This window comes from Chaetodon auriga, chromosome 6 (assembly GCF_051107435.1).
Source record: "Chaetodon auriga isolate fChaAug3 chromosome 6, fChaAug3.hap1, whole genome shotgun sequence".
Classification (NCBI taxonomy): domain Eukaryota; kingdom Metazoa; phylum Chordata; class Actinopteri; order Chaetodontiformes; family Chaetodontidae; genus Chaetodon; species Chaetodon auriga.
Genome location: NC_135079.1, coordinates 22,568,631 through 22,588,045, shown reverse-complemented (window position 1 = coordinate 22,588,045; position 19,415 = coordinate 22,568,631). Strand labels below are relative to the sequence as shown.

At 41.3% G+C, this 19,415-nt stretch overlaps 1 protein-coding gene across 1 annotated transcript; it reads right to left on the bottom strand.

The window, feature by feature from the left end:
• Window positions 1-6,881: 6,881 nt before the first annotated feature.
• Window positions 6,882-16,983, bottom strand: LOC143322329 (myosin heavy chain, fast skeletal muscle-like). The gene is made up of 39 exons (XM_076733457.1): window positions 16,777-16,983; window positions 16,560-16,703; window positions 16,304-16,460; window positions 16,183-16,210; window positions 15,983-16,091; window positions 15,795-15,887; window positions 15,645-15,708; window positions 15,465-15,563; window positions 15,267-15,370; window positions 15,000-15,138; window positions 14,736-14,854; window positions 14,421-14,570; window positions 14,152-14,322; window positions 13,759-14,059; window positions 13,581-13,651; window positions 13,388-13,475; window positions 13,132-13,249; window positions 12,927-13,050; window positions 12,495-12,631; window positions 12,153-12,408; window positions 11,822-12,064; window positions 11,562-11,738; window positions 11,338-11,483; window positions 11,154-11,244; window positions 10,671-11,060; window positions 10,434-10,560; window positions 10,229-10,347; window positions 9,948-10,144; window positions 9,522-9,705; window positions 9,240-9,405; window positions 8,960-9,084; window positions 8,546-8,854; window positions 8,250-8,453; window positions 8,020-8,145; window positions 7,752-7,922; window positions 7,548-7,652; window positions 7,360-7,455; window positions 7,116-7,247; window positions 6,882-6,902 (listed from the first exon to the last, which is right to left on the bottom strand). Exons 1-39 carry the CDS (start codon window positions 16,981-16,983, stop codon window positions 6,882-6,884), a joined length of 5,808 nt encoding a protein of 1,935 aa, XP_076589572.1.
• Window positions 16,984-19,415: the final 2,432 nt, after the last annotated feature.

Here is a 19,415-nt window from a genome sequence, read left to right as displayed (position 1 = left end):
ATAACTTGTTACTTAAATGAACAACACATTCAAGTGGTCTAAAGCATAAGAGAACACACTTTTACCACAAGCAGGAACCCACAGGTCTTCTGTCACACACTCATTTTCTCAAGGACTCCTTATATTGAATGGCGTTTGGCTGACACTGCCAAAGTTAAATATGGTATCCACACCAAATGCGGTAAACAGACAGTGAAAGTAGAAGCCTGCGTTGCAAGTACTATAAACATCCGATGTTTCAGGTTTCAGTTAGTATGGTCAGTTTTTGCTGGACATTCTAACTGCTTAATCAATACTGAAAGAACAATAACAATGTGTCAGTCTTACAGAGTGTATACTGATTAAAGGTAAGAAGAATAACAATAATATTCTTATTGTTAACGGGGGAGTTTTTTGTATTAGTTTTATAGTAATTTTTGATTTAGACAATCTTATTTTGATCATACAATTTCAAGTCATCAGTCTACTGATATTAAATGTCATGGTTGACAATATAGTCATTGTTTTTTATTTCCATAAGCATACCTAAAAAATTTACAGCATCACTGATGAATTGTAAGAGATTCTTTTGTTTAATTGAGCCTTGAGTCCCAAGCTGTGAACACATTATCTGTTGGGTCAATGTCTCAGTCACCAACGCTGAATTTTGAAAGCAATACAGTAATTACTTCAACAGTTCAATGAGGTCTAAGAAGATATTCATCTACTTTTCAAACAATTTAATTTTACTTGATTTTTGTTCTTTTACCAAGAGACAGGACAGTATGGAGAATGGGATGGCAGGCAGGAGAATGGTTGCCCAGCAAGTAGTAAAATTTAGGCTAATCAGAAACACTGTTCTTGAACTCAAACTGAAACCAGGCATGTATAATTTATTCTTTAAATGTAAGTCTGATTCTTTTCTGCTTTTCACAGTGAGAAAACTCTCATAATTTTGCCAAATAATGATATATAGTCAAAAACTATTATTTTTTTTTCTTTGGAATTTAACATTTCCCCCAAAATAATGCCCCACAGAACTTTAAGGTGGTCACTTCTTCAGGAGGCTGTCAAGACACAGATACCAGTTATATTCCATCACAAAATATATATTCACCCCAACTTAAAAGCAGTGCAAAAATATGTGACATAGACTGAATGTGGTAACAACAAACCACTGAACCATTACTTAAAACACAACATGAACACATAAAATTATATGGAGCAAGATTATAGCTCAGACTTGTTTCCTTGTTTCTTCTCTCACAGAAACACACACAAACAGGGTTTTAACACTGTTACATTTCAAGCACAGAAAGCCTGACCTCTTTTGCATTTCCACACCTTCTGTACCATCTGTTGTGTGTCACACTCTACCCGAAACTGGGGGAGTAGCACAGCAAATGAACAGCTCTGTGAGCATGACTCCTTTTCACAGTTGATCAGTATGAAAAAGAGAGAAGGCCTTAGAATTCATTTTAGAAGAGAGAGAAGCCAGTGTTAAAGTAGTGTCTTCCACTTCAGAAGACAAATAATTCTCTGAATATGAGGGTCACATCTCTATCAATTTAGAGTCTGACAGCGAATTTCAAGAAGAGGGTGAGACTGACCATTAGTCATCCCCAACTCCAGCCCATCAGGAGTCAGTTGCAAATTCAGGAACCAGCCCAAAGACAAGCCCATTAGCACTCTGCAGGAGGGGATATATCGGTGTCAAAAATGGGGGAACTTAATGTTCTGTCTGAGAAAGATAAGACACTAAGAGACCCACTCTCAAAGAAAATCAAAACCTTTCCTCTGCTTTATTTTGGCCCCATAGAGTGGTAAGCGTAAAGGAGGGGGGCTAGTTGTTCTAGTCAACAACCGATGGTATAATCCTGGTCACATTACCATCAAGGAACATATCTGTTGCCCGGACATTGAACTGTTGGTTTTGGGGCTCAGGCCATATTATTTGCCCAGGGAGTTTTCACATGCCATTATTGTAGCTGTTCACATCCCCCCCTCTGCCAACCTGCTGGGGTGGGGCTTGTGGACAGGCAGGCCAGGCAGTTGCTTGGAGTCCCCGGCCACTGGGGGGTCCTAGCCACTTGTTTACAATAGTGATTATTGATAGGCCTGGGCTTTCAGGGACCTCTGTTGGCACTTTGTGAACCACAAATCTATTTTTTCAGTATTCATCTCAAATGTCCCAGAAATTGTGCATTTATGTGTGCAAAAACCAAATTGTTGTGGTGTGCACGGGTGGGGTGGGGGCCCCAGGGATTTCTTGCTTGGAGCCCCAAGAGACCCTAGCAACACCACTGACCATTCAATGAGTGCGCTCATTTCCTCAGATGTTCCTTAATTTAAGGTCAAATTTGCCATCGATTTTCATAAAACTGTCAGTTCTCAAAATCTACAAGGTTCATTTCTCTCTTCAAAAATTGTCAGAGTTGATGAAATAACATATGAAAAAAAAATCCATTATTTGCCGCCTCTGCTGCTTTCCACTCTTCACTCGAATGCTGAAATGAATGCTGGGATATTTGTTCCAGCCAACACATCCTCACTGCAATGGGCATGTTGAGAACATTTCTAGGAACGGTAACCATTCTTCTTAGATACCAGCTGCAACGTGAAAATGATCAATAACAATAATCCAATATATAATAGAAATGATTATGAAATGGTCCACTCTGCGTAATGAGCGCTTTTAACGTTGATACTGTGAATCAGGTTTTGAATGCAAGATTTTTATACTGTAGTATTTGTACTTTTCAGGAAGTAAAAGATATCAGTACTTCACTGAATGCTTCATCGTCAGATATGAAGTTCAGGAGAAGTTTTCTATTTATGTTTCACTGTCTAAGGAGAAAAAACTCATAGAGGGGCTCAGTTTGTGTTCACCCTCCATACCAGTTGGTGGCGGTAATGCACCGTGTCTTTATTTTCCAAACCCATTAAAAAAAAACAACCACGAAGAAGAAAAAGAACTAGCCACCGTTGCAGTGGCTGTACCGACCGACGTGACCGCCCAGAAGGACTGCAGCTGCCCCACAGCTTTGAGCGCATCACAATGGGAAACGTGCTGCTCTCCACAGGGTAACACTGAGATTTGCTGCTGTGATATTGCTTGTGTTTGACCTTCTCTTGCCTGAAAATAAAACACTTGTGGTCTGACGCTGAGCTGCATCCGCGTTTTTAATACGCATTTTTGTTCAAATAAATGTATTTACTCAAGTGCTGTTATACTTCTGAAGTACTTGTACTTGAGTATTTGGATTTTCTGCCAGTTTGGAATTCAACTGCACCACACCTCAGAGGGAAATATTACTTTATACTCAACTGCATTTATTTGATAATGAGTCTCTTTGCACATGAATAAAAGATGAATACTAATGTTTTAGGCCTATTATAGGTCAAAGAATCTGAGTCGATATCCAACAGAATTTCTCTGGAATACAGAGGCAAAGTGAGTAATGTGATGTAATGACAACATGGAGCACTGCGGGAGTGACAGTTGACTTCTCTGCTGCAGTTTTTTTGTATGTCCACAGGCTTCTTGAATCTTCTTGAACATTCTCTAAAACTGTTGTTTGTCTCTTGTTCTGATGTTTCAGGGTACAAGGTTCATTTATTTATCATTGTACAACACAGGTACATACAGCGAAATGAGACCTGTATTCCTTTCATGCTCCTCACATAACAAAAATGACAAAAATGGATGAATGAGTAAAAGGTCCAAAAATTAAAACAGTTTTTATGGTGAGTTCAACAGGATGAGTTCAGGTATCTCACAGCCTGAGGGAAGAAGTGGCTTTGATGTCACGCCAATAAATTCAACCACGAACCCCAACAGAGTAGTATTGACTTATATGTACACACAAGTGACATACGCATTCCACAGTAGAGACAATTACAGTCTGCTACTGATGAACACATTGTACCACAACGATTGTCTACTACAGATGACTACACCCTGCTGGAAAACTACTGTCTACTACAGACAACTACGGTGCAAAGAGGCAACCCCAGAAGCTACCCAAGGAAACCACCAAAGGAACAGGGGTCCATTGGTTGGGCCTGCTTGTCAGGACAATCCAATCCATCCTGCAGAATTCTTCCATCTGTAAAAATGCTTTTTAACACAGTCAGCACCAGATCAACCAACTGAAGATCCAGTTGAGCGAGGCGTGGTATCAAAGGGATCAACTGCTGATTGAAAAGAAGAGACTCAGCTACTGTGTCACCAACTTGGAAGGAGAAATTTGCAGACTGAATGAGCTTGTGGAAGTCGGCTCTCAAGAGACAAACAGCAGTCAGACCTTGACATCAAGCGAAGCAGAGACAAGTCCCCAGTCCCAGGTGGAACAGGCCGAAACCATCCAGCACCAGGAGATGAGCGAGATGGCAGAGAACCAAGAGAGACTGCAGATGACGGTGAACCATCTGGAGCAGCAGCTCCAACAGAGGGACACCAAAATCGTAGATCTCAAAAAGGAGAAAGACCATCTCTCTGACATGCTCAAAGAGGCCGTAGACAGCATGGAACTTCTCACAGAGAAGTTTGCAGAGCATCTGGCCAATAAGGAACAGACCTGGGAGATCAGAATCAAGTGGCTCGAGGACAGAAATCAACAACTGTCCGACAACGCAAAGAACTGGGAGATGATAATCGAGCAAGTGGAGAACTTGGAAAAGCTCTGCGAGACAACAAAGGAGGCAGCGGCAAAGAAGAAGCGCAGCTTCTGGCCTCACCGGCTGGACAGACAGAAGAAGACAAGGTAGAGATGAAGGAAAGGAAAAGGAAGAAAAACAAGAGAGGGAGGACAAGAAAAAGAACAAAACTGAGGGAAAGACAGTGGAGAAGAACGAGTTTTTCATAGGCTGCGTTATGAGAAGAAGAGTGATGGTGAGGTGGAGGAAGCTGCAGGTTACTCAACTTGTGTAACAGCAGGTCCCTCCTCCTCCTCCTCCTTCCTTCAGCCCCTTGACCCCCACCCACACCCCTCCATATCCTCACCTACCCTCCAGTCTGCCCCCAACTCCGACCTCACCCTTTCCAACTCCCCTTCCATCCCTTCTTCCCCAGTCACCAGCCTCACCCTTCCCCTTTCCTTCCCTTCTTCCTCACTCTCCACCCTATCGTCACTCTCCAGTGTAACCCCTTCTCCCCCTTCCTCCCCAATCTCCACCCGCAAACTCAAGGACAGCGCAATGGATCAGTGACCAGGCTGCATCCTCCTAGAAACACCTCCACCTTGTTTCCCAGAGGACTGTGTGGGTTACCACCAGTGCTGTGTGGGCTTACTCTTGGTGCATAGGTTTCCTCCCACTTACAATAGTAAATTTTGAAAAAAAAAAAAAAAAAAAATCTTGAAAAACAGAAAATCATTTAGAAATCAATCATTTTGAAAAAAGGCATGTGTCTGTGAATGAAGCCGTACAGTATAAAAATAACTGGAAGACATTATGGTGGTTATAAAGAAGAAGTGCTGGTGTCTGTCATCAAATACTGTTTTTTGAATTACTCTAGATTTCAACACTAAAGTCCTGTTTGGACAGGATTAACTTTACCTAATATGTCCTTCCAAATGGTAAATAACAGGAGCTGCTTCTGTGCTGCTCAGTGGTGTAATGTACAGAAGATCATTTACTCAAGTACTGCTGTTTGGTACAAGTTTGAGGTACTTGTACTTTACTTTAGTCCCTTCTCCAAAAACACCTGTCTGAAACATTCCACAGGTAAACAGGTTCATTGGTCACAGTTATTCTATATACCCATATGTATATTAATACATGAATGATCAAATAATATAAACATAATTGATATTGTAACTACACCAAGGTTTCTGGCTTTGTAGATTTTATTGAAAGTGAGCACTGACATTTAATCTTTCTTAATATTTACCAGTGTATACCAGTGAAGAGGGTCTCCTTAATGGTTCACCATTCACAGGGGTGGAGCTTGTGAACAGGCAAGCCAGGCAGTTGCTTGGGGCCACTTATTTATAACAACGATTATTGATAGATCCTGGGCTTTCAGGGACCACCAATCTATTTTTTCAGTATTCATCTCAAATGTCGCAGAAATTGTGCATTTATGTGTGCAAAAAACAAATTTTTGCGGCGTGCACGGATGGGGTGGGAGCCCCAGGGATTTCTTGCCTGGAACCCCAAGAGACCCTAGCAATGCCACTGGGGTTAGATAGTGGTTCCATCCAGTGACGTGAGGTTCATGACTGGTGAGGCACTCACTCCACTGGAGTCAGATAAGTAAAAATATATGAACCCAAAGTAGAAGCTTGTATTTCAATTTTGACATTAATTGAAACATTTAGTTGTTTTAAAAGCTTTTAATTACGCTTTAATCAATTCCACACTGCTTTTTAAAATTATATTTTAACAGGTGAGGCGCCGCCTCACCTGCCTCCCCTGACCGCATATCACTGGTTCCAATAGTCCTGACCTATCTTTGCCACTGCCACAGGATCTGAAGCAGCACCCACTCTGCTCTGCTCCACCAGATCCACAAACACTGGGTCACTAGCAAAACTATAAATACCACACATGAGCAAAACCAACCATTAGAATACCACCTTCCACTTACTATAGAATTGTGTGGCTACCGTTAAAAGAAGAATATATTCAACAATTGTTTTTCATTTTAATAGTGGGTGTGGTGCAGTCTTTCAATTTTGTTGTGGCATGAGGTCACAGCATTACACAAGGAGAACAAGAATCACAAAGACACTGAATAAAATAAATAAAATATAATCCAAATCTTGCATTTGCTCACTCTCTGAGGACACAATTACATTAAAATAGCAGAGACGGTAATTTAAGATTAAAAACTATTTTATTGTGGTACATTTCATATCATATTATATGATCTGAAAAAGTCCATCGGCTGGAGTGCCTTACTCAGCTGCGTCTTTTCCCTGGAAGAAAATAAAACATACAATAAGTGCATACAGTACATACATGGACACATAGACATCATGCTCTGTTTTGTCTCATTAATTTCATGAGGCAAAAAACAATTATAGTATATTTTTGCATGAAATGAGCATATATAATATGATAGAATACTATAGTACATAGAGTGTGGGGAAGTTCATCAGATTTTTCATGAAGACTGTTTGAATATTTACCTTGCCAGAGTCACGGCTCTTTGCTCTCATTTTGTTGACCTGGGACTCTGCAATGTCAGCGCGCTCCTCAGCCTCCTCCAGCTCATGCTGGATCTTCCTGCACTTGGACAGATGAACGTTGGCCTGCTCCTCCTGAAATGCAAGAAACAAATGTAAATGTTCAAAAAGGCCTACTAAGTCGACTGTACATATAATAACAATGCCATTTTATTAAGTTGCCTGTTTTTAAATGTTTTGTCCTTACCGCTTCCTCAGCCTGCCTCTTGTAGGCCTTCACCTTAAGCTGCAACTTGTCAACCAGATCCTGCAGCCTGGTAATGTTTTTCTTGTCCTCCTCAGTCTATAATAGAAAAGAAAGATTTGTATGTTTAACTATTTAAATATGTGAGCTCTGATTTGTACTCTACATGAAAAATCTTAATCTCATTGTACCTGATAGGTGAGCTCCTTCACCCGCCTCTCATATTTGCGGACACCCTTAACAGCATCTGCTCCACGTCTCTGCTCACCCTCAACCTCTGTCTCCAGTTCACGCACCTTCAGAAAACCAGAAAATGTTGATAATATTGAGAACCCATATGTTTTACATGCTTTCTTACATTTGTTCGAATTAGTTGATTTGTTGAATTGTTTTACCCTAGACTCAAGTTTCTGGAGCTGCTTCTTGCCACCCTTCATGGCCAGGTTCTCAGCCTCATCCAGGCGATGCTGCAGGTCCTTAACAGCGACCTCAAGGTTCTTCTTCATCCTCTCCAGGTGAGCGCTAGTGTCCTGCTCCTTCTTCAGCTCCTCAGCCATCATAGCAGCCTGGAGGAGAGAGAGCATACTATGTTGATTAGAAACACCATGAAAATGAACATATTTTGCCAGGTGCATGATTAGGAACAAAGGATATTAAACCTACGTCAGTGATGGCCTTCTTGGCCTTCTCCTCTGCATTTCTTGCTTCCTGAACAGTGTCATCAACTTCATTCTGAATCTGGACCAGGTCAGACTCAAGCTTCTTCTTGGTGCTCATCAGGCTTGTGTTCTAAAACATGAAAAGATTTAGTTGTCATCACATGCCCGATGTTCGCATCATTTAAAAACTGCTTAGATTTTTGAAATATTGAAAAATTTATGGTGTTTGTTCACCTGAGAGTGCAGAAGTCCAACACGCTCACTGGCATCCACCAGCTCCTGCTCAGCGATTTTGCGGCCTCTCTCTGTCTGTTCCAGAGCAGCTCTAAGTTCCTCAATTTCAGCCACCATGAGACCGTTCCTACGCTCCACCATAGCAGCTTGTTCCTTGAGGTCATCCTGGGCTCTGACAGCATCATCAAGGTGCAGTTGTGCATCCTGGAGGAAAAATGTCAGGAACATATTCACAGCATGCCAAAATATAGGCGTACTGACTATAGTCTGTGCAACAAGTCCATGTGTTACAATACCTTCAGTTGTGCCTGCACATTCCTCAGCTGCTTCTGGGATTCAGAAGCCTGGCGATTGGCATGGCTCAGCTGAATCTCCATCTCATTCAGGTCTCCCTCCATCTTCTTCTTGATTCTCAGGGCATCGTTCCTGCTCCTGACCTCAGAATCCAGTGTGCTCTGCATGGAGTCAGTCACCCTCTGGCTGTTCCTCTTGATCTGCTCCATCTCCTCATCTTTTTCTGCCAACTTCCTGTCCACTTCACCCTTAATCTGGTTGAGCTCCAGCTGGACACGCAGGATCTTAGATTCCTCATGTTCCAGAGTTCCCTAGTGACATCAAGGAAAAAAACATTCATCTCTGCCTTCAGACATTTTATAAAACTAAAACATTTGTCCCTGGTTATTCAGAGGATCTTCCCACAAGAAATGTACCTCAGCCTCTTCAAGAGCTGTCTGGATCTCAGCCTTCTCAGTCTCCACCTGCTTCTTGGCCTTCTCCAGCTCATGGATGCTCTTGCCAGTCTCACCAATTTGTTCAGTCAGATCTGAGATCTCCTCTGCAGAGAGAGTAATGTGTTTCATATTGTTAAGCTTTAAAATGTAAAATATTAATTACTTAATTCTAATACCTATACATGCACATGTGTTGAATACACAAATGTTTTGAATACAATATAAGTGTAGTTGCTAGTACAATCTGGTAAAAACGCACGTTGCAGGTTCTTGTTTTCACGCTTCATGGTCTCCAGCTGATCCAGAGCTTCCTCATAAGAGTTCTTCATCTTGAACAGCTCAGTGCCCAGAGAACGAGCCTCCTTCTGAGCTCCCTCAAGCTCTGCCTGACCCTCCTCGTACTTCTGTTTCCACTCTGCCAACACCTGAATAACACAATTAATATAGTTCAGTTGATTATGTAGCAACAAAAAGACCATTGAATATGTATTTCACTGTTTGAAAGGTGTGGTGACACAAAGTACTGTGAAAGTACTGTTACCTTGTCAAAGTTCCTCTGCTTCTTGTCCAGATTGGCAGCCAGTCCATTGGCCCTCTCCACATCAATCATGAGGTCCTCCACCTCACTCTGGAGCCTCTGTTTGGTTTTCTCAAGAGAAGCACACTTGGAATTCACAGCCTCGATCTGCTCCTCAGCCTCCTGAAGGCGCTGGGCCAGCTTCTTCCTGTTTGCAGAAGGTAGGATTTGTTTCTCAGTGAAAACCTGAAAGTTCTATTTGTTTTGTTTTGTTTCTTGCAAAAATGAAGTAGAAATACTTAGATACGCAAAACACATAAGAAAGCAGTGCTGCAATGTAAAATGTCTGCCCCAAAAGATGATTCTAAACAAATGTCAAATTGTAGTTTGGATAAGTTTGTTTAAATACAGGTATTGATACAAGCAATTCATTGTTTGAACATTACTCACTTGGCTTCCTCAAGCTCTTCAGTGCGCTGGATAGCATCAGTTTCATACTTAGTTCTCCACTGAGCCACCTCACTGTTGGCCTTGGACATTCCCCGCTGCAGCTCAGCCTTGGCCTCCTGCTCCTCCTCAAACTGCTCCCTCAGCAGATCACAGTCATGGCGGGCTGATTGCAGTCCATGGGCAAGAGCATTCTTGGCCTGGTGTGAGAAATAATTTTCAGTGTGAAAAATGTCTAAATAACAAACGTTAAGTTTGTCAGTATACACTTAATGTTTTCTTACCTTAACCTCCTCTTCAATCTGCCTCTTCAGCTCCTCAATCTGCTGTGTGAAGGCCTGTTTGCCTCTGGTCAGCTGGGAGACGAGAGCCTCTTTCTCCTCAATTTGACGACTGAACTCGCCTTGTGTGAGACATGTCATGACACATTAGTTTGTGCTACGTTTCTCGATAATACAGAACAGATGGTTAGCTGATAACCTTACATACCATTCTCTGTCAGGAGACGTGCTTTCTGTGCACCAATGTCATTGATTTGACGGACATTTTCATCATTCTTGGTCTTCAGTTCGCTAAGTTGGTCCTCAAGTGTACGGCACATCTTTTCAAGGTTTCCCTAATGAACAACAGACATCAGATCAGTTGTCATATTTTATTTGTAGCATGAATTACCTCATGTACTGTAATGCATTTTCTTATTGAAATAACATTTAGTGTATTGTGTACCTTTGCTTTGGCAACAGCCTCCATGTTGCTGGAGAGGTCATCAATTTCCATCTTGTATTCGCTCTTTTCCTTCTCAAGCTTCTGCTTGACACGCTGGAGGTTGTCAATCTGCTCTCCCAGCTCAGCAACACTGTCAGCCTGCTTCTTGCGAAGAGCAGCAGCGGTGGCTTCATGCTGCAGAGTGGACTCTTCCAGGTCACGACGGAGCTTCTGGAACTCTGCTTCACGCTTCTTGTTCATCTCAATCTGAGCAGCTGTGGCACCACCTGCCTCCTCCAGCCTCTCACTGATCTCCTCAAGTTCCCTGGAGAGGTCGGCTCTCTGCTTCTCAACCTTGGCACGAGCAGCACGCTCGGCCTCAATCTCCTCCTCCAGTTCCTCAATACGGGCCTGTTGAATGTAGGTGTGTTGTCTGTCAATAAACTTTGACTACACACAATAGGAAATGATTGCAGTGATGTTTTGTGAAACACAATGTGTCACCTGAAGCTCCTTGATCTTCTTCTGAAGCTGAGCACCCATTGACTGCTCATCCTCAATCTTGCTCAGGAGCTGACTGATTTCAAAGTCCTTCCTGTGAAAATAATGGATAAATGACATAGTAAGAGCCTATGCAGTTGACCACGATTTTAAAAAGAGAAGTTGTACAAATTCCAAGCAACATTACTTTTTCGTTTTCTCCTCAGATTGCTGCTTGTCATTCTCAAGATCCATGATGGATTCCTGGGCAAGTTTCAGATCTCCCTCCAGCTTCCTCTTGGCTCTCTCAAGGTCCATACGCAGCTTCTTCTCTTGCTCCAGAGAACCCTCAAGCTGAACATTAAAATGAGTTTTTAACTATCATGTTCAAGAGGAATCTTGCTTTGCAAATCCAAGTGACTTTCAACTTACATCATCCACTTGCTGCTCAAGCTTGGTCTTGGCCTTGGTCAGAGTGTTGACCTTGTCTTCCTCAGCCTGCAGGTCATCAAGTGTCTGCTGATGAGCCTCCTGAAGGGCTTTCTTTTCCTTGGTCAGCTTAGCAATGCTCTCATCCTGAGAGGCCATCTCCTCAGTCAGGTTCTTGACCTAAATTAGCAAGAGAGATGTTAGGATTACATGGTAATCCTTAAATGTGACTTGATTTGCCAAATATCTTGATATTTGCAAACCTTGTTCTCAGTGGCATGTTTCTCCTTCTCCACTTTGGCCAAGGTAAGCTCCAGGTCATCAATATCCTTCTTGAGCTCAGAGCATTCATCCTCCAGCTTTCTCTTCTTGGCAGTGAGCTCAGCATTGATTTCCTCTTCATCCTCAAGTCTCTCAGTTGTCTCTTTGAGTTTGGCCTCCAGCTGAATCTTACTCTTGATAAGTCCCTCACATCTCTCCTCAGCATCTGACAGATTTTCTGATTCCTAGTTCGTATGATGAAAATAGATACATGTTAGTACATCAACACTGAAACAACAAGAGAAAGCACAGCTACTGTTGATTTGTACTTACAGATGCTACTTGCAGCTGCAGATCATTCTTCTCCTGCAGAAGGGACACCATCTTCTCCTCCAGCTCCTTCTTCTTGGCCAGAGCAGCAGCCAAGTCTGATTGCATCTTGTCATAGTTCTCCTTCATCTGGGCCAGCTCCTTCTCAGTTTCAGCACTCTTCAGCAGAGGCTTGATCTTGTAGTAAACCTTCATCCATGGCCAGTGTTTGACATTCATGAATGAGCGGACATTGTACTGAATGGTATAGATGGCTTCCCTGTGGACAAGAAATTGCTGTTATGAATAATAATGATTTTCCTGATTTTCCATACCATCTTTCAGAATTTCCTGTTGTCAACATGCCTCCTCTCCATCATCTTCACAAACTCCTTTCTCATGAGGTAACCACGACAGAGAGCCTGAGTCATGGTGACCAGAGATGCCAACTTCTCATCTCTCATCTCCTCAAGGGTACCCAGCAGACCAGCCTTGAAGAACACCTGAACACCAACAAACAAAAATGAGTGACAAATGGTCTCAGATCGTCAACCTACACCCCGTGAAACAAACAACACCAAAAGTGTCACCTAATGCTCAATCCTCATCGTTCAAGAGGTCAAACAAAATGGTGTTTTCCTTTTTGCCATGGTCTGACATAAATTTATTCCAATCACTTAACTCAATTTTGAAATATTCTGTTTTATTACAGGTAGATAAAATGCATGTCATTAATAGAAAAACCATACCCACCTTCATAAGGACACTAAAGAATTTGAATGCTATCATTGTACTAACCTTGGTGTGTCCAAATCTGTACTGGTCATGATCAACATCAATGGACCCAAGCAGCTTCTCTGAAGCCTTCTTGTTATCAATGAATTGGCCCTCAGGGATTACACTGGCATTCAGCACCTTGTATCTGTTACGAGAGTTAATGGTCAGTGCGAGCATTTTCTTTTAACATTGTGCATCAAAATTGTATTCCAATATCAATTGTTACCTCTGCTTGAAGTCACCATAGAGGATTCTGCTGGGGAAACCTTTCCTGCAGATTCTGATACCCTCCAGCACACCGTTACACCTGAGCTGGTGGATAACCAGGAAGTTCTCCATCAGACCTGTTAAAAAGACATTTCTTAATTACTTCTTTCAGTAAATGGTCTCTTTGTTGAAGCAGCACAAAATTAATCAAACCATGACAACAAAATAAACCCACTCCTCAAGAAGACTCTAGTTAGAGTATGTTTTCTATGTACCTGGAGTCTTTGACTCATTGGGAATCAGACAGCGCACAAAGTGAGGATGGGTGCTCCTCAAGTTGGTCATCAGCTTGCCCAAGTTCTCCTGTAGATCCCAAATGATAGCTCTTGTCATGAAATGTAAGAGTTGTGAGTCTGAGCATAAACTGAAATATGATTTTATAACCAAGTTTAAATATTAAAACGTTACCCTGAACTGAGAGGACACAGTCTGCATAGAACCACCCTTCTTCTTGCCTCCCTTCTTACCACCACCAGTCTCTGTTGAAAAATTGGGAGTAGTTATGTTTTGTCAGAACAAGACATGAAATTTACATGAATACATGCTTTAAAATAACAATATGAGTTTACTGTAGTTACTGTCATACCCTCAACAACGGGAGGATACAAAAAGGCCAGCAGTTTAACTGAGGACTTCTGGTACAGCTGTACAACAGACTCATTCAGTGGATCCTTGTTCTTGTCCAGCCAGCCAGCGATATTGTAGTCCACGGTACCAGCATAGTGCACCAGGGAGAAGTGGGCCTCAGCCTTTCCTTTGGCTGGCTTTGGCTTCTCAAATGCTTTGCATTTGCCAAGATGCTGGTCATACAGCTTGTTCTTGAAGGATGTGTCTGTGGCCTTGGGGAACATGCACTCCTCTTCAAGGATGGAGAAGATGCCCATGGGCTTGAAAAAAGTAGGAAGAAGTCTTTAATTAAGGGACACATTAATTGAAATGAAGAAGAAGATTTACATAGAACACAAAATTGAATGGTTACCTTTTCAATCAGCTCAATGCAGGCAGCCAAGTCCATGCCAAAGTCAATGAACTCCCAAATAATACCCTCCTTCTTGTACTCCTCTTGCTCCAGGACAAACATGTGGTGGTTGAAGAACTGTTGCAGTTTCTCATTGGTGAAGTTGATGCACAGCTGTTCCATGCTGTTGAACTATGAGTGGATAAGTAATTAGCAAGTCTCTTCCAGACAATGAGAGTGATACTGTTATGAAAAGTACTGCCTGCTGAATTGTTGGAAAAGAAGCTCACATCAAAGATTTCAAAGCCAGCAATATCCAGGACACCAATGAAGAACTGCCTTGGCTGTTTAGTGTCCAGCATCTGGTTGATACGGATGACCATCCACAAGAACATCTTCTCATAGATAGACTTGGCCAGGGCAGTCACTGAGTTCAGCACCTGAATAAAAGCAAGGATGTGATGTGATTAAAGGCAGTCAGATGTTTTGTAAATTGCTGATTTACTGGTATTCTGAAGTTTTAATGAGGTAAGTGAGAAAAAAGAATCAAAAGTGAATCAAACTGCAATTCAGACTTCAGGTTTATACTAGAACATCTCAATTACCTGAGGTACAGTCTGTCCCTTGGTGACAAACTCATTTCCGACCTTCACTCTGGGATAGCACAGAGCCTTCAGCATGTCAGCGGAGTTCAGACCCAGCAAGTAAGCAACCTTGTCAGCATCTGAAAATAGTTCAATCGTTTGCATTTAATACATATAGTATGTGACCCTGATTGCCAATTATCATGTAACAGAAACCAGTCTGACAAAGAACTTCTCTGATTTTGTTCAGAAGATATTCAAGTTGCGCTGACATAAAATTCTCACCCTCTGTGCCATCAGGCTCAGCCTGCTCCTCACGCTGCTTCTGCTTGAACTTCATGTTACCATGGTGGAGCACAGCACCAGTCATCTTGTAGATGCTCATCTTCTCTTCACCACTGAAGCCCAGGATATCAATAGCATTCTGTGTTCAAGAGAGGTATCCACATAAAACATTATCACTGTAGAAAATGCATGTAAGAGAGTAGTTTTAATATTGTGTTTGATGAACAGAATGTTTTTTTTTAATATTTTGAAGTGAAGATCACTCACATCAGTGGCTTCCAGCTCAACTTTGTCATCAATGCTGGCCACAGTGATCTGACCCATACTACACATGGGGAAGTCATAGGGGTTGGTTGTGATGAGGGACATTTCTGGAGATATAAACAAGGGTAATAAGGTCAATAGATTGGTCTATAAGAAAACTGTAAGTGCGTTCAATGTTGTGCAAGAAATCAATCTGTTTACCAATCAGTTCGGGTTTGTGGTTGGTCATCATCTGGTAGAAGATGTGGTAGCCTCTTTCATCGGGAAGCTGGAATGTCACTCTAGACTTCTCCAGCAGATCTACAAATGTTGATCATAAGTCACAACCTGGCCAATTTTCAATTCTGTTGTTTTACATGGACTCTGAGAATTGTTACTTACATGTCTCAATATCAGCACTAGACAGTTTGCCAGTTGTGCCGAAATGGATTCTGATGAATTTACCCTGTTTGGAACAAATGAGTTTTCAGCATCCCTCCAGATGGGTAATGTGTAACAAGACCTCTTGTGTAGAAATATCTCCATACTTACAAAACGAGAAGAGTTGTCATTCCTCACAGTTTTGGCATTACCATAGGCCTCCAGCAGAGGATTGGCTGCAATAATCTGATCCTCCAGTGACCCCTAAGATCCAGGTTTAGAACTGGTATCAGAACATGACTGGAGAAATATTCTGTCTTTAAAGAACACTGAATTGCAATCATCAGGCAGTAGCATACTCCTACCTTTGATGTGTCCTGCTTCTTCTTATCTCCACCAACTGAGATTGTTGCAAAATACTGGATGACACGCTTGGTGTTCACAGTCTTTCCAGCACCAGATTCTCCACTAGGTATGAACACAGACTTTTGAGAATTTGATCAAGATATTTGATCTTGTCAAACAAAGTCAACAAATAAGTTACATTAAATTAACTTACGTGATCAAGACAGACTGGTTCTCCCTATCTGTTAAATGACAAACAGCGGGATTAACTCTTTTTTTCTTCAACAGAAACCTCATATACTGACAAATTCTACATTGTTATGGCAATGACTTACCAGTAAGCATGTTCTGATAAGCGTTGTCAGAGACCGAGAAGATGTGGGGTGGAGCCTCCATACGCTTCTTGCCTCTATAGGCAGCTACAACTTCAGCATCGTACACCGGGAGCCACTTGTAGGGGTTCACAGTGGCACAGAACAACCCAGAGTAGGTCTGAAAGTGATAATAGAGATTCAGCAGTTAACTCTATATTTCCTTCAAGTATGACCATTTTTCAATATTTGTCTTTTCTGGATAGGCAGATTGTCTTACGTAGATCATCCATGCTGCATAACGCTCTTTGAGGTTATACAGCACAGAGGCTTCATTGAGATGGGTCATCATGGCCATGTCCTCAATTTTGTCGTACTTGGGAGGGTTCATTGGAGAGACGTCATCTTCTTTAACTGTCCTCTCCTGGAACCGGACATGTATGTGTGAGAACTGATCATATTGAATTCCAAGTTGACTCTTACTTCATGATACCAACCTCCTCATTTTCCAAGAGTTTGACAGTGACTTTGCCACCATCTTTCTTGACGATTGTTGCCTTCAAGTACAGTTCCTTGGTATCAACCACATAGCAGGCAGACTTGGCATCAAAAGGCTTGTTTTGAGCCTCAATCCTCTCCTTCTCTGGCTTCCGGAGGTAAACGGCAGCTTTGCCATAAATGGCCATCTCTGCGTCCGTACTCATGGTGGCAGTTTATTTCTATGAGGTAATTACAAGTAGGAGCAATGTTATTCATCCTCTTCAAAACTTGTGTCTTCACGTCTGACTGAACAGCCCAGAATAACTGAGTTTAAATGAATAATTAACATATCCTTATCAAATTGTTGTCTGCATCGTTACAATTGACTTAACCTTAACTTGTTGAAAATATGATAGTATTGGCATTGGTAGCAATAATATCAACACTAGTGAAAACGGCAGCTGAATAAAATGTTTCATGTAAGATATGCACAAATAAAAGATCTTCATACCTGACCCTCTGTTTGTCAAAGGTCTGTTATATTCTCCAATCCTGTTGAATATATATCACATATTTTCCATTATTGGTGAAGATTTGACAACGACATTTGCAACAAGTTGCTCAACACATATGTTAATAATTATGAACATTTGAAACTAATTTCTCAAATAATTAATTCATTTAATTCCTCTAAAACAGATTGAAGAAATAGTTACCACAAGCAGGGTTCTCCAAGGGTCTTCCACCACACGCTGCTCTGTCCTCTTGGACTCCTTATATTCAATCTGGCTTGCTTACGTAGTAAAAGTTAAATATGGGACACATGCAAATATGGTGTGGATAACAGGCAATGCAGATATCCATTGAAGCAGGTGTTGCTAGTACATAAATGTATCACTTATCATTTGGATTTCAGTCTGTAAGATCACGTCCTACTTTTTGATTTTATGAAGATTTCTTTTACTTTCTTGAAATGTGTCTTCCATGACATGACAATAGAAGGTACCGTATTAACATAATAGAAAGGGGAGGGGTGCACGGAAAGCAGTTCTATTTTTTACATGACTCATGATTGTAGAACAGACTTATTTTCTATGATTATCTCCAAATTGCCTCTGACCTTGTCACAGTGCCTGCCTTGGCTGTTATCAACAACATGTCAACACAGAATGCTTTTCAGTCGCATTTGTCAGTTGTCTTTCTTATGCACAAATGATGGAACAGATATTTTAATCAATACAGATCTCTGCACATGCTGTGCAGTGGCTCACATTTCACTCATGGGCTTTACGAGTGTGACCACGACTAAGAATCTTTATAGGCTTCAAGTCTATTTTCTGCCTTTCTACAATCGTAACTTTTTTCACTTCAAAGGGTTAATCCTTTGGTTGTGAGACAGCCCATGTACAAGTTCTTCATTATTACTCATCACTCGTGTCAGTTATGCATCTACAAATCGCTTAGACCAAAGTTCGTCTTCACTTCTTCTGTTGCTGAAATATTTTTCTTACTATTTTTTCAACAGTAGTTTTCCATTCTCAGTCCAAAACATGTTCTCCTGATGTGCATTCTGTGATGCCAAAATTGTTTTCTGGGACAATTTAGGAGCTCTAGGACAATACCACAGTGGACCATGTATCACTCTTTCAACCAAAACACAGGGAATCTAAATAGGATTGCAACTACTGTATGCAAACTTGAGAAACACATTCTTTCACTTATATTTTAGGGTCATCCATTGAGATTATTTTCTTTTTTTTTTCATAATGGGAGACTTAACAAAGTAGTAAACAAAAGCGAGAAGTAGTAATTGGTGTGTAAAAGCTGCTAGAATACTATGCTATAACACATACTAATGAAATATAATCCACATATGGTATGTAGCAGTGGAATATTCTGCAGAATGCTTTGAGAAATTTAGAACTTCCAGTCAATATTCAGATATATTTAGACATGCTTTTTTCTGTGACTCAGGGTCACCATTGGAATCCATTGCAGCTGCCATGAATCCAAGTTGACTACAGCTGTCTTTGTCCTAAGCGAATGAGTGAGATCTAAATGTTTCAGCAGCAACAGAACAGTGACAACAGGTCAGGCTAGACTGTGATGCCAAGACATCTCAAAATGCTCTGATATTGGGAGGATGCCCATTTGTTCCCCTCAGCACAAATACTTCAAATGTTAGTTAGTGTTAATTTAGGATTTTTGGTTGTTTGTCTCTAAACGGTGTGAGGAACTTTTGCCATCTGATCAGAGCTTTTTAACTGCTCATATTATGCATTCTTTACAAAACCATTATGCATACTTGATGTCATAGCCAGCTACTATTTTGAAGAATGTAGATTTTAGGACACAAAATTTGGTTTGTTAAGTTTCATGTGTTGTTCTCAGGGGAAAGAATGTGGTGAGACTTCCACTGTCATTTACTATAAGACAATGCAAGGATTTCTCAGCCTTTCTCACCCCATTTATAGGTTGCATGGTTCTATTCAACCTTCAAGAGCATGCAAGAGAGCTTGTTCTGCTCCTTCATAATGCCTCCGATAGACCTTCACCTGGAGCTATGACATCTATCAGCCTGGTAATGTTTTTCTTCAATTTGTAGTATAAAATACATTTGCAAGTTTTAAGGTTTTAAGTGATACCTATGTTTGAT

Coding starts and splice junctions, on each gene's coding strand:
- LOC143322329 (XM_076733457.1), bottom strand. CDS start 16,983: ATGAGTACGGACGCAGAGATGGCCATTTATGGCAAAGCTGCCGTTTAC. Junction 13,051..13,131: donor TATGGTGACTTCAAGCAGAG/GTAACAATTGAT, acceptor CTCTCGTAACAG/ATACAAGGTGCTGAATGCCA. Junction 9,706..9,947: donor GAAGAGCTTGAGGAAGCCAA/GTGAGTAATGTT, acceptor TTCTGCAAACAG/GAAGAAGCTGGCCCAGCGCC.